This window comes from Micromys minutus (genome assembly GCF_963924665.1).
Source record: "Micromys minutus genome assembly, chromosome: 3".
NCBI classification, from domain to species: domain Eukaryota; kingdom Metazoa; phylum Chordata; class Mammalia; order Rodentia; family Muridae; genus Micromys; species Micromys minutus.
Window position 1 is genome coordinate 62,278,590 of NC_137972.1, and position 13,348 is coordinate 62,291,937.

Below are 13,348 nucleotides of genomic sequence, written 5' to 3' on the forward strand. Positions count from 1 at the left end.
TCAAGTTACTTAGGGATTAAGAGAAAATAACTATGCATATTAAGAAATCAGAGAAATAATATCAAATTGTTTTAGGAAACATGTGCATGTCTAAATATCACAATTAACACGTAGATATCATGGTAGAAATATCTGTAATACTAGAACATAGTATGGTGAGGCAGAAGTATGAGAGTGCACAGTCATCTTTGCCCATAAGGGCGAGCCTAGGTTATATGAGATCTTAAATTAAATCCCCCTAAAACTATAGGATACGTAAGCAGTTAGAGGTACTTTATGTATCAAAAGTTCTTCCATGGACATTTATAAACTGGCATGTTAATGCATAGTTCTAACCTGTAAAAATTCTTGAGAAAAAATGTACTAGTCTATAATACATAGTACAAAATAGTATTTACAGTAGCAAAATTAACTTCATCTTACAACTCACCTCTGGCTTGCAACAAAAGGAGGGATCACCTTTATTTAGTTCTGTAATAAGACCATAGATTTTCTTCAATTGTGTTGTCACCTCGCATACCCAAATCACAGAGCCTCCTGTTTACCAAACTCTAGAACATGGGATGGAGGATTAATAAACAACTCCTCCTAGAAATGACAGAAGCTGTGTAATACCATCAGCAGACATACTGACACAGATACTGTAAATTTCACAAGACCCACACAAACTATCATTGACTTCTGAGAATGAGTCATCTTCAGGGAAAACATTTTATAATTTATTAAATACCAAGTAACAAACCTAATCAATTGTACATACAAAAACCAAAATGGACCCAGTACATGGTGAATGTCTGTGTCTGTATGTGTATGCACACACACTTGGAACACTTGTGTATGTGTGTATATGGGTTCATGTATGTTTGTCAACATAACTATTTACTACTAAGTAATAGACCATGGTTGGATGAATGGAAAATATTGTATTCCATGTTTTAGTGCATGAGCAATACTGGCATATCAGTGGCAAAATTGATATGAATTTAAATTTGATTAAATATTTCCACACACTGGTATGTGTGGCATGTTTGTGAGAACAGACTGCCTTGTAAATCTTAGTAAATCAATCTGTGTTCTCCTTATCTGTAAGGTTTTGAATAATTGTCAGAAATCAGAAAAACATGTCAACCAACTTATCCTAAGTACTAGCTTGAGCAAACTTCATGTTTGTGTTTACTTAATATAAAATCAATATATTAATCTTTAACAGTTTCACCAAGTCACATAAGTTTCACTCTAAATTTAACAAAATCAGCAGACAAAGAAAAACCTCAATTTGATTGCTCTATGTATTTATTATCTATAGTTAATGCAATAAGAGGGGTCAAAAGCTTGCAGGCTACACAATTTCACAAGAAGCATTGTAGGGAAAGAGAAGGGCTGAGATTTATCAACTGTATCTTAGGGTCTTGGTGGACGCATTCCTGGGGGAGGTGGGCCTAGAAAGGAAAAATTAAAGAAAAATCCATTAATATTATCAAAAGTCTATCAATACTGAAGGACCTGGAAGTCATTCCTAGGTCCTAACATAACCAACTAACCTCTAATTCCTGGTGGAGGGGGTCTCATTCCTGGAGGGGGCATGCCTATAGGTGTCCCTCGAGCAGGGGGAAGGCCAATTGGTGGGCCCATCGGTGGTCTCATACCAGGTGGAGGAGCCATAATGCCTGAAAATATGACAAAAGTAAGTAAACATTTTTGTCAGCTCAGTAAAGTTTTTTACAATTTAGCACAAAACAGTGGTTAAAGAAATAAGCCAACAGGGCTGTAGATGGCTTAGCCATCAGGTGAAGAACATTGACTGCTCTTCCATAGGTCCAGAGTTCAGTTCCCAGCAACCACATGGTGCCTCACAACCTTCTATAATGGGATCTGATAGCCTCCTCTGATGTATCTAAAGACAGCTAGAGTGTACTCATATCCATTAAATAAATAATAATAAAAATAAATGAGCCAACAATGGGAATGAGAAATGAAGTTCCTTATTCTATTAAATCAGAGTGCCACATTAATACCAAATAACTTAAAATCTTTCCTTTTACAAATATGTCAACCAGGCATCAAGCCACATGATCTACAAAGGTGACCTGGCTGAAAGCAGCACTGGTTTCATAGTGACAAAGCTTGTGGAAGTGTGATCTGACCGGGTTTAAATTCCTCTCCTTGAGATGGAGCCAATCACTAATAGCTCCTTACACAGCCAGGAATATGAGATAGATTGGGTACAAATCTAGAGGACAACAAAATATTATTGCTTTACTAAAGGAATGTAGCTCTAATGACATTCTGCCATATGCATAGCTTCCTCCAACAGATGGAAACAAATACAGCGAAGCACATGCAGACAATGTTCAGAGAAACCTTGGAATACTCAGCCTCCTTCAAATACCTGTCCAGGAGAGGGGAGATTATGAGTCATTAAGCATGGACAGCACCAAGCTGTCTAGCAAGAAGAGTGATAAACATGTATTATCATACCCATTTACACTGTCTTCAGTTGGTAAATACTTGCAAAGAAAATATATCAACATACTTAAAGAGAAGTCCATGCCTATCAGTAGATAGCAAAAAAAAAAAAGTGAAACTCTATATCTCTCTATAGTATATTTGGAATAAGTTTTAACTTATAGAATATATAAGTTTTATATAGTATATTTACATTTCCTGTTTTGGTTTTATGGGCTTCTTATTTGTCATAATAAATGTGTCTTAGCATATATGTTTTATTTATTTTATTTTTAGGGGAATGGATTCTTTAGCTCCTGTTTTATTACTGTTTTGGACTATTTTGGTTTGCATTCTAATTGGGAGTAAAGAAATTGTGTCAATTTAGGTAAATGGGAATGTAGGGAGGACAAACCATCATCAGAATACATTTAGGAAAAAACATTATTTTCACCAGGCAGTGCTGATACACACCTTTAACCCCAGCACTTTAGTAGCAGAGGCAGATTTCCATGCGTTTAAAGTTGCACAGAAAACCTGTTTCAAAAAAGAACTCATCTATTTTCAATTAGTATTAAATTCATAAATAAATTAGTCTCAAAAGTAAAGAGTTTATAAATGTTTAAGACAATGAGATAATGCCTTATCTCACTTATAGTACTTAAGATGATATTTACTCAAGATTATAGTGTCACTTAAACCAAACCATTATTTATCCTAAAGCCATTACCTGGAGGTGGGGTTGCTCTGCCTACAGGTGGAGGGGGAGTTCCCCGTCCTGGTGGGTACTGGGTTGGAGCTCCTGCAATGCTAGCAGTAGCAGCAACAGCAGCAGCTGCAACCGTGCCTCTTCCCTGTGGGGTCATGACCTGAGAAGTGATGGCAAGAAGATACACAGTGAGTGACAGTCTCTTCCCCAAAATAAGAAAATTAAAATTAAATATGTTCTACTACAAATTGCTATGTCTTGTACTTAATCTTTTTCTTTAAGTTAATGAATAAACACAGGGACTTAAGCATCAAACTCTTGCTGTGGTGCTGAGCCAAAATCCTGGAACATGTATGTTTATGTTTATTGTTACAGCTTTTTTTCTTGTTCTTCCTTTGAGACAGTGGTCTCTCTATCTAACATTGCCATCTATGCTAGGATTCCATGAAATCTGTCTGCCTCAGCCTCGAAAAGATGACAGCAAAGCCAAGCACGACTGTTTCTAAATCTTAGCACATTAACATTTTCTAAGTTTGTGATTCTTTTCAACCTAGCATATAACTAAACTTTTAATTACATTTTTTAACTTAGCAATTATTAGTCCTTTGCTGTTACACACTGAGTATCAGATCTTTTTAGGACCTGTATAACTTAAATAGTATAGATGTAGCTCTATGTTTCCACATTTCATTATTTCCATACTCTACTCATTACTTTTTCATAAACAAGTATTTTTTTCTGGTTCGCACCTGCTGGGAAGGACCTCCTACTCCTCGAACAGGGCCTGCTAGTCCAGCAGGAGCTTGAGGAATAGGCACACCTGCTGGCACTCCTCTGCCAGCCGCTCTTCCAACCCCAGGGCCACCTGCAGCACCAGCAAGTGGCACACGAGCAATGCCAGTCTAAGACAAAAATGGACAGCTTACACAACAGGTCAAATTTGCTCAAAACTATTTCCTTGAAAGGTAAATCCTGTAAGTCATCCTTACAATCCACCTTTCCCCAACTGGTTTACATAGAAACGAGTGAGTGATGGAAAATACATCCAATACGTTCAGCACTCTTCACATTATGAATATATACACTGAGACCCTATCATCTTGTATAAACATAAAAAGGTCAAATCCTGATCAACTTCTTCCCAATAAAAAATCACTTATACCCCTGTCCTTCACAGATTTTGTATTTACCTTCTATTAGACGTAGCATGCTGCATTCAGAGAACAAGCATTGCTTTGGTCAAATCAAAATGCAAAACTGGGTGTACAGTTTGTCCAGTGACTGGACAAACTACATTAAGTGTCTTATAATCATTAACAGTCATCCCCCAAACCTTGTAAAAACAGAGTAACACTAAGAAAAAGTCAATTTCTTACCATAACTTATAGAGTATCCAGTACATAAGTGTAATCATAAATAAACCTTTAATTCCTAAAGATACAGCTGGACCAAGAACTGTTATAAAGTACTAAGGATATTAGCGTTCCTCTACTGTACATTCAAATAATATAGTATTCTCCACAGTATAGATCAACCCTTTGTATATAAATTAAAACTTAAAGTTAAAAACATGCATGCCCTGTCCTACATCTTCCTTACATCTTTAGGAGGTGGACCCTCCACAGTCATGGAAACCAAGTTCTCCCCACGTAGCAAGACCAGACCCAAAACCCGTTTTTCTTCACGTTCTGGCTGTTTTGCATTCTTTGGCCTATATATCAGAAGTAGATAAGCATTAGTGAAATCATTTGGCGATTCTTATCAAAGGTTTCATCTAAAACTCAAAGCAATGTTTCTCATGTAAGCAATTATTTATTGGCCTGTTTACTTGGAAGCCTTAGCCATGTACAAACAGTAAAATTCGTTTCCTTTGAATGCTTGATGGATATTATAAAAAATAAGCAAAACAATGTTCTTTTGCAAAACTTAGATACAGAATATGACAATACCTATTTAAGTAGGCATAATTGAAGTCTCAATTATAATGATAATTGTATTAAAACTATAGCCAAATAATTTTATTTGTCAGTATGATATGCATGCAATGCAATGATTTGACTGGATGCAATGATTAATTTGACTGGATCCTGAGAAAGGCAAAAAGGTAATAGAGCAAAATTAACACATTAAAGTGTCACTATAGTCATTGTATGCAATATTGCCCTAGCTCAAATCTTCCCTCTGACTCCTACCTCCCACATCCATGACCCAAAACACAGCCTTACTTGATCTTCCTGAACTCATCACAGTCACAGAGGATCAAATTCATATGCTTGTCAAAAGCCTTAAAGGTGCCAATGAAGATCCTTCCATCTTGCAGGATACATCTCATCCTATAGTCAATATGCTGCAGCATCTTGCTGCTCTTACCCACCGTCTGCCAATTATAAAGAAATATCAATGGTAAGTGCATCTGTAGCCCAGTGTTCTACCATTAGCTTATTCATTGTCTACATTTATAACCATGTTTCTTCAAGCTTTTTTCGAATGTTTTCTAATTACTAAAATATCAAATTGAATTAGTATCACTATAAATATCTCTATCTGTTCAGATTAAAGTATTATCTTATCTAACAAAATTAATAGAATTCACTCCTAAATTGGAAACCTATGGGAATCTAGTTCCCCCTCAGAGTTTCTATTTCAATGGTCAAGCTTTCATCCCACAATATTACTGAAACCTCTAACAGAGCACCTGGTCCTCTGAATTACTTTTGTAATCACAAAATTTTACCTCAACTAAAACCTATGAATACCAACTCAGTGAACTAACATATTAGTACTCCCAAAAGGCACCCATATCCATCAGACCCTTATCACTATTATTACAAATTTTAAATAAAACTGAGGTTACAAGACTGATATTGGACTTTATACACACATCATGACCATTCTTCTTTCCTCCAACACCAAAATTCTGGTTTTAGACATGAGTCACAATGCTTAAATATGAGAGCAGCATTTTTTGCTCTGTAAAACTGTGCGGTTGATTTTCAAAATCACGCTAATAGAAGACAATCTCTCTTTATTCAACTGTTCTTTCCCCATAGACTGGGCTTGTGATCTGCAATTTAATCCAAGAGTTATCTGTCTACAAGTTGGTCCCTTCAAAGGTTTAGTAATTAAGTAAAAATTACATAAGGCATCCATTCCTCGGCACTCTTTCCAAAGCCTGTTTTTTGCCCACCCTGTACAGGATAAGCATAAGCAGTAGAGAAAACATCCATCTCTATGGATGGATCCTTATTTCTAAAAGTTTTGTTTTAAAACAAACCTACATACATTGAAAAGGGGCCACATTAAATCAGCTTTGTTTAAATGTACAACTTACCATGATTGCTGTTCCACAAGAGCCGTTGTCAACACTAAAATTTCAAGATCCTTAATACTTAGCAGGAGGGGGTCTATAAATAAAGGTTTGATGCAGGCTATTAACACAGTGCAAGCTTGACCAAAGTTTCACAAACAGTGGATGGGTCCTGCAGAGGAAAACATACCACAGTTGTATCCCAATCCATGGCTTAAAAATAATTTAAAACATTATAACTTGTAAGTGTTCATGATCTCTAGAGTCCAACAATGAACAGTTTCAGTCTTACATTTTAACACTACTGTTACCCATGAAACCCATTGGCCACCAGTATTGAAATGGTTCCTGGATATGTTTCTGGTAGTTTTTGGAAAGATAGCAATGGTTCCTTTCTGGCTAACATGTGATCATGGTATTATAAGTTAAGCTGAAGAAATTTACCTGTCTCTGGCCATTCAGCAGGATTTTACAGATGTAATCTACAATTCCCAGCATTTAAATTGTTTTTAAAATTTAATGTATTTTTGTCTGCATACATATCTTTGCATCATGCATGTGCCTGGTGTTCAAGGTAATAAAAAAGCTAGAAAACCCCTCGAACCTAAAAGTTATAGCTAGCTGTAAGCCTCCACGTGAGTGCGGGAAACCAAAAGGGAGTCTTCTACAGAACCAACTGAGACATCAAAACATTGTTGCCAGGTTTTTATACAAGTACTTAAAATATTAGATCCTTTTGCTTAGAAGAAAAGCACTTATACTGGCCACCTACACATTAAATATTTTTATAATATTAAAATGCTTTTAAAACACTATATATTTCAAAAATATTCACATTTTTCAATTCCCAAAATGCATCACTATCTTATTTACTCATCTGAAAAAATTACTTAGTTTAAAATCTGTTTGCCCCTCTTAAAATCATGACGGATAATCTTCCTCCAGCAACCAATGTATGTGTGACAGTGTGTATGTGAGTGTGTGTGTGTGAGTGTGTGTGTGTGAGTGTGTGTGTGTGTGTGTGTGTGTGTGTGTGTGTGTGTGTGTTATTGAATAGCACAAACTGTAGAAGCTGAAACTGACAGATGGTTACAGTAAAAGTATACATGATGGTGAGGAAGAATTCAGTGCGTTTTTAGCAGAAACTGTTTCAAAGAGAGTTTGCAAACTTCATACATATTTTAAAAGTAAATACAATAAAGGCCTAGGAATACTAGGAATACAGCCCTTTGTTAGACTGATTGCATATAAAGCATAGAATTTTCACAAATATTTGGTTATGTTTATTTCAGCCTAGCATAGAATTTTCCTTGCTTTTACTTAGCCTCCTGTGTGTTAGGAATGAATACAAGTGCACCCTGCACAGCTTTAAGCAGAAGATTGAATGAGAATCTGATGTTAAAGACATGACATTATGAAACCTTGGTTTTTAGAGGAAAGGTATTCCCAAGCCAAATCTGCCCTTAAATCTACTATTATCTCTTTTACTTCAGTTCCTACACTTATCTATTAAAATGTCCATTGGATCTGTAGTATTTACATAAACCTGAGTGATGTGACTACAAGAAGTTAACGAAGTATTTATTTAAAATAAAATCATATCCTGCCTTGTCTTCCCTCATATCCCTGACTCTGGATAGGTAAGACAAATAAACCCTTTCCCCTCCCAAAAAAAAAAAAAAAAAAAAAAAAAAAAAAAAAAAACCCAAAAAAAACCAAAAAAACAAAAACAACAAAAACTTGTATGTCTAAATGCCTATGAGAATTTAGAAGAGGTAAGATGCCTGAAATTCAATTCTAGCCAGGAGTACATAGGAAAATATCGGGATATCTCCAAACAAAACAAACAGAAAAGATGCAACACAAGATAGATACATGTATCAAAACAAATGTTTAAGATCAGAATGATTCCTATGTTTGGGAAATTTGGAGAATATTTGTATGTATAAAATTATCACATTTAAAATTTGTCACAGTTTTCTAAGAGCTGGTGGCAAACACCTTTAATATATGCACTCGGGAGGAAGAGGGGAAAGAATCTCTATGAGTTCAAGGCCACTCTGGTCTACAGTGCAAGTTCCTGGACAACCCAGGTTACCCAGAGAAATCCTTGTCTTAACAACTAAACAAACATGCAAGCAAGAAAAGGAAATCTGCCCACCTGTGACTTGCTAGGATTAAAGGCATTTTTGGTACTATGTCAGCTGTGTCAAACTAGCAACACTACTTTTCTTACTCTGATTTATGTAGCTCATAGTCTATGATGAATACTTTTTTTGTTTCAAACTCATTGTTTGAATCCATAATTCTTTTTTATGATGACTACTCTTTTTTCCTATAGCCCTCTTTCCTATCTTCTCAAGTATCACATGTAAATCAACTAATAAATCTTTTTTTGGGGGGGTATTTCATAAACAAAGGCTAGCAAGGAGTCCTTCAAGGGGATATTCTTTAGGTGTTTTGTTTGAGACAGGTTTTCTCTACATAGCCTTGGGTGCTCTGAAACTCAAAGAAATAAACATGTCTGGACTCATGGATCTGACTGCCTTTGCCTTCTTTTTGCTGGAATTAACAGAAAGCATTATCAAGCTCAGCATGATCTCTTTCCTATTATTAGCCAGGCACACTGTTTAGAACTGCCAGGGCTATACAAATGAACTCATAGATAATGATGTGTGTGTAAATTAATGTATTTAATCCAAAAAGTTATTAAAATACATCAGTTGAACAGTGGTGGCACACACTATACTATATTCCTACCACCCATGGAGGCAGACAGATGAGAATTTAAGACCAGCTTAGTCTTCAGAGAAAATTCCAGGAAAGCCAGGGCTATCTAAAGAATTCATGGCTAAGAGTAATATCAGATATATATTTATAACTATTTATATAGCAAGACACATATGCATACACTCAAATACACACAAATAGATAAGAGTGTGTGAACCACGGAGTATAAGGGGATATAACATAAGAATGGCTCAACTTAGAAAGTACCTGCCTCCAAATGTAAGGCCTGGAGTTAGAATACCTAGAAGCCAATAAAAATAAATGGAAAGGGGTGGTAGCCTACTCAAATTAACAAAATATACAAGGCAAAATTTATAATCTTTCATGAAGTTATCAATTATCTAATATCAAAGACAGGTATAGATACACAAATACAGAACAAAACCCATAATAAACACATGAACCATATACCTGCAAATTAAATACATCAAAAGCATATATGTCATTCAGCATACATATATCACTAAACCTAATAGATCTCAAATACAGAAATAGCCAAGTCACATGACCATCTCAAAAGATGTAGAAAATTCAACAAACTTTCACTTAATAATGGCTACAACAATTTTACAATGAAAGCTCTCATAAATAAAGAAAATCTCAAAGCAAACCCAATAAATAATACAGGGTTGTCCAGTGCCTTCATTCTTATTCAACAAATTAAGAGAAGACTGTAAAACAGAAATAATGAAAAACAAAGGAGAAAGGCAAAAATCAAAGAAGCCAATGACAACTGCTTATTTCTGTTTTAATACTGTAGAATATATCCCAACATTTCCAGAAAAAAAACAACAATAACAAAACTAGAGTTAATCATTTTAAGCAAATTTTTAGGACCTAAACCAATATACAAATGACTTTAGCCATCTATGCCACTTCCAACCATACTAAGAAATCTGGAAACCTGGTTGAAAATTGTCTCAAAAGTAAACGGTATAAATATCATGGGATGGAGTGAGGTCAGTGGTTAAAAACACTTAACTGTTCTTCAAGTTCAAATTCTCAGCAACAACACGGTAGCTCACTACCATCTGTAATATGATCTAATGTCCTCTGATGTGTCTGAAGTCAGCTAGTGTCCTCAAATAATATAAATAAATATTTATAAACAATCAAATAAATAAATACCTAATCATAACCTGAACCAAGCTGTAGTTGGTTCTGCAACCACAACTTCCAAACTATTACTAAAGAAATGGAGAAACATGACAATGGAGATAAATGAATGCTCATGTCTTGGTAGAATATGATTTTGGCAACATGCCAAAAAAAATTCTCGACTTAACAATTTTCTCCGAAATTTCCTTGAACTTCACAGAAATAAAAATACATGCACACACATGTATATATGTATATGAACCTATAATATATTAAATTACCAAAGACCTAAAATAGCAACAGAAATCCTGAGAAAAAGAATAAAAAGACTGGAGGGATTTCCTGATTTCAGATTATAACTACAGAGCCAAAGTGACAAACTTAAAACTGAATGGACACATACAAAGACCAAGTGCTTGGAACAATGGAACAAAATGGGAACTAGATTCAAATCTATATACCTACCTTATTTCTTTTTTTTACAAAGATGCCATAATACATATTGGATGAAAGACAGACATTTTCAATAAGGTATTGGAAAAATACCCTAAATCTCCATATGTATAACAATAATATTAGGATTTTATTTCTCACCCCTCAAAAACTTCAAAATAATTTAAATATCTAACAGAAAAGGCAGGGATCACATATAACCACATGGCCCTAGATAAGGATTCTGTCTAGGATTGTCAAATAGGATTCCACTTGCTGAAGAGTTAGTGAAAACATCTCTTATATACTCTAGTTCCAAGGTACCCAGTGACATTTTCTGGTAATCATGGGCACTAAATGCATATAGGATGTATACAAACATACAAGTAAAACACTCATGTACATTTGAAAAGAAAACAAACCAGTTATTAATAGGCTTCAGATATTAATAGTTCTCAAAAGAAACAGAAATGGCTATTTAAAAAAAACAAACTTTAAAAGTGCTTAGCAGAATCTGGCAAGATGGCTCAAAATCTAACAGAACTGGCTTGTTCTTCCAGTGGTCCTAAGTTCAATTTCCAGCAATCACATGGTTAACTCACAAACATCTATGAGATCTGGTGCCCTCTTCTGGCCTTTAGGCATGCATACAGGCAGAAGACTGTATACATAATACAGATTTAACAGTGTGGAGTAGCAATCAGGAAAATGGAAATTAAAACCACTTTGAATTTCATTATGCCTCTGCCAGAATTGCTGAGGGAAAAATGACAGACCAACACTGTGTAGGGTAGGGTTATTCAGTCAGACTGCAAACTAAGAAAGACATTCCAAACAGTTTTGAATTTCCTTTTAAAACTGTACACATGCATAAAATCCTTATTGACTCTACTACTCAACTATAGGACATATATGTGTACATTGTATATCATACAACACTCATTTGTTTAATCATGTAAAACGCTAAAGATTTCTACTCAACAGTAAAGAAAATAAAATCACGAAAATAAAATAGAACTACAAAGAACTGTAAAATGTAAGTAGCACTCTGGGAATGCAGAAAATAAATTTAACAATCAAAAATCCAATTTCACACCACTAAGTACCTTCTTTCTAGAAGAGGACACTTAGTGTAATACATAGACAACTCTGAGAATTGGAGAATATAGTTGCTTGTTTCATCTGCCAGAAGAAAACTGTCTAGAATATACAAAGATCTCCAGAGGCCTAAATTCAAAGAAATAAATGTTATGAAGACATTATTTAGTAGTCTTATAGGACCTTTTTGGGGTCCCAGCAACAAAAATATATTGGCTCACAACTTTCTATACTGATCATTTAAAATTTCCAAATATATAAATTGTCAGAAAAAAAAACTGGAGTTAGTTACAGGGGAATGAAGATGTACCTTTCCAAACCCATACTGTATCAAACAAAATGCCCACTGTCAGGTGTGAAGTATTTCCTTTGAGGTGGTACAGTGTGGTACAGACTGACCCTCCCCATGTATAATATAAACTAAGGTAATTGCATTTTGTTTCCAACCAGAATCTAATAACCACCACCTAATGCTTAACCACATAACTCATTTCCAGAGAGCAGAAACATCTAACTAGATTATGCCAGAAGCTTCCTATCTGCTGGATAGTTTTCAGTATCAGTGTCAGGATGCTAGTTTACACTGCATCCTAATTGGTGACATTAAAGGTAGGAGCCACCATGCCCTACTTAACTGATAGATTTAAAGATTGAAAACAGAAAGAGAGTTGGCTCTGTGTTTATGAGATGCTAACTATGCTTTTACAGAGGGCCATAGTTCAGTTGACCTAAAAAACAAGGAAGCTTATCACTGTCTCTATCGCTAATTCCAGGGGATTGTGTTACCTTCTCAGGCCATTGAAGATTCCCGTGGAAACACATACATTTTTTTTTTAAGTAATAAAATAGATGATGCTAAGGTATGCCATAACTGGTACTAAAACCTGGCTAAAAACCAGTAGCTGAGGAAAATATAGCCATTATAGGAGAAGCTACAACTATTTTTGTTCAACTGGAATAGCATAAAATGGATGCCCTCTAAAAATTTTTACCCATATATTAGTCCATTTCTCACCTTGTATCAGAAGCTTCTCTCTGCAATGTACAGTGTGCTTTATAAAGATTTGCAACTGATGAAATTGCAAAAAAATATGTGGAAGGCTCAGTCATAAATTATATCACACCACTACCACCTAAGACTAAGAAGCCATCACAGAATGATTAGAAAACCTATGAACCAGACCCCAGAGACTTCCTGGAAATGGTGTCTTCTTGATGTAACAAAGTTATTATCGCAGTAAACATGTATGGATGCCTGCACAAAACATAGCCAATCAACAGTCCAACATGGATGGATGGCTTCCGAGGCTCCCTACTTACATTAAATTCAAAGCCAGACAAGGTCATTTGAGATCATTCCTGAATAAATATATTAAGCCTATTAAAAAAATAACTCTAGTATCGTATCACAAACACATAATTTTAACTTTTAAGTCATAGATGCAGAAAGATAAGAAACCCAGGCTTTC

At 35.2% G+C, this 13,348-nt stretch overlaps 2 protein-coding genes across 3 annotated transcripts in view; both read right to left on the bottom strand.

The window, feature by feature from the left end:
* Positions 1-794: 794 nt before the first annotated feature.
* Positions 795-6,626, bottom strand: SNRPN (small nuclear ribonucleoprotein polypeptide N). The gene is made up of 7 exons (XM_080914013.1): positions 6,486-6,626; positions 5,380-5,531; positions 4,754-4,865; positions 3,904-4,056; positions 3,176-3,314; positions 1,542-1,667; positions 795-1,439 (listed from the first exon to the last, which is right to left on the bottom strand). The coding sequence occupies exons 1-7, from the start codon at positions 6,486-6,488 to the stop codon at positions 1,402-1,404; spliced, it is 723 nt and encodes a 240-aa protein (XP_080770139.1). The 5' UTR covers positions 6,489-6,626; the 3' UTR covers positions 795-1,401.
* SNURF (SNRPN upstream open reading frame) overlaps positions 6,497-13,348 on the bottom strand; it is a 16,694-nt gene continuing 9,842 nt past the window's right edge. For both annotated transcript variants that reach the window (XM_080914015.1, XM_080914014.1), the window contains exon 4: positions 6,497-6,633. The gene's annotated coding sequence lies outside the window, so the exon portion shown is untranslated. The remainder of the gene's footprint in view (positions 6,634-13,348) is intronic.

Coding starts and splice junctions, on each gene's coding strand:
- SNRPN (XM_080914013.1), bottom strand. Junction 4,057..4,753: donor AGGGTCCACCTCCTAAAGAT/GTAAGGAAGATG, acceptor TTTTTGTCTTAG/ACTGGCATTGCTCGTGTGCC. Junction 1,668..3,175: donor CAGAGCAACCCCACCTCCAG/GTAATGGCTTTA, acceptor TCATATTTTCAG/GCATTATGGCTCCTCCACCT.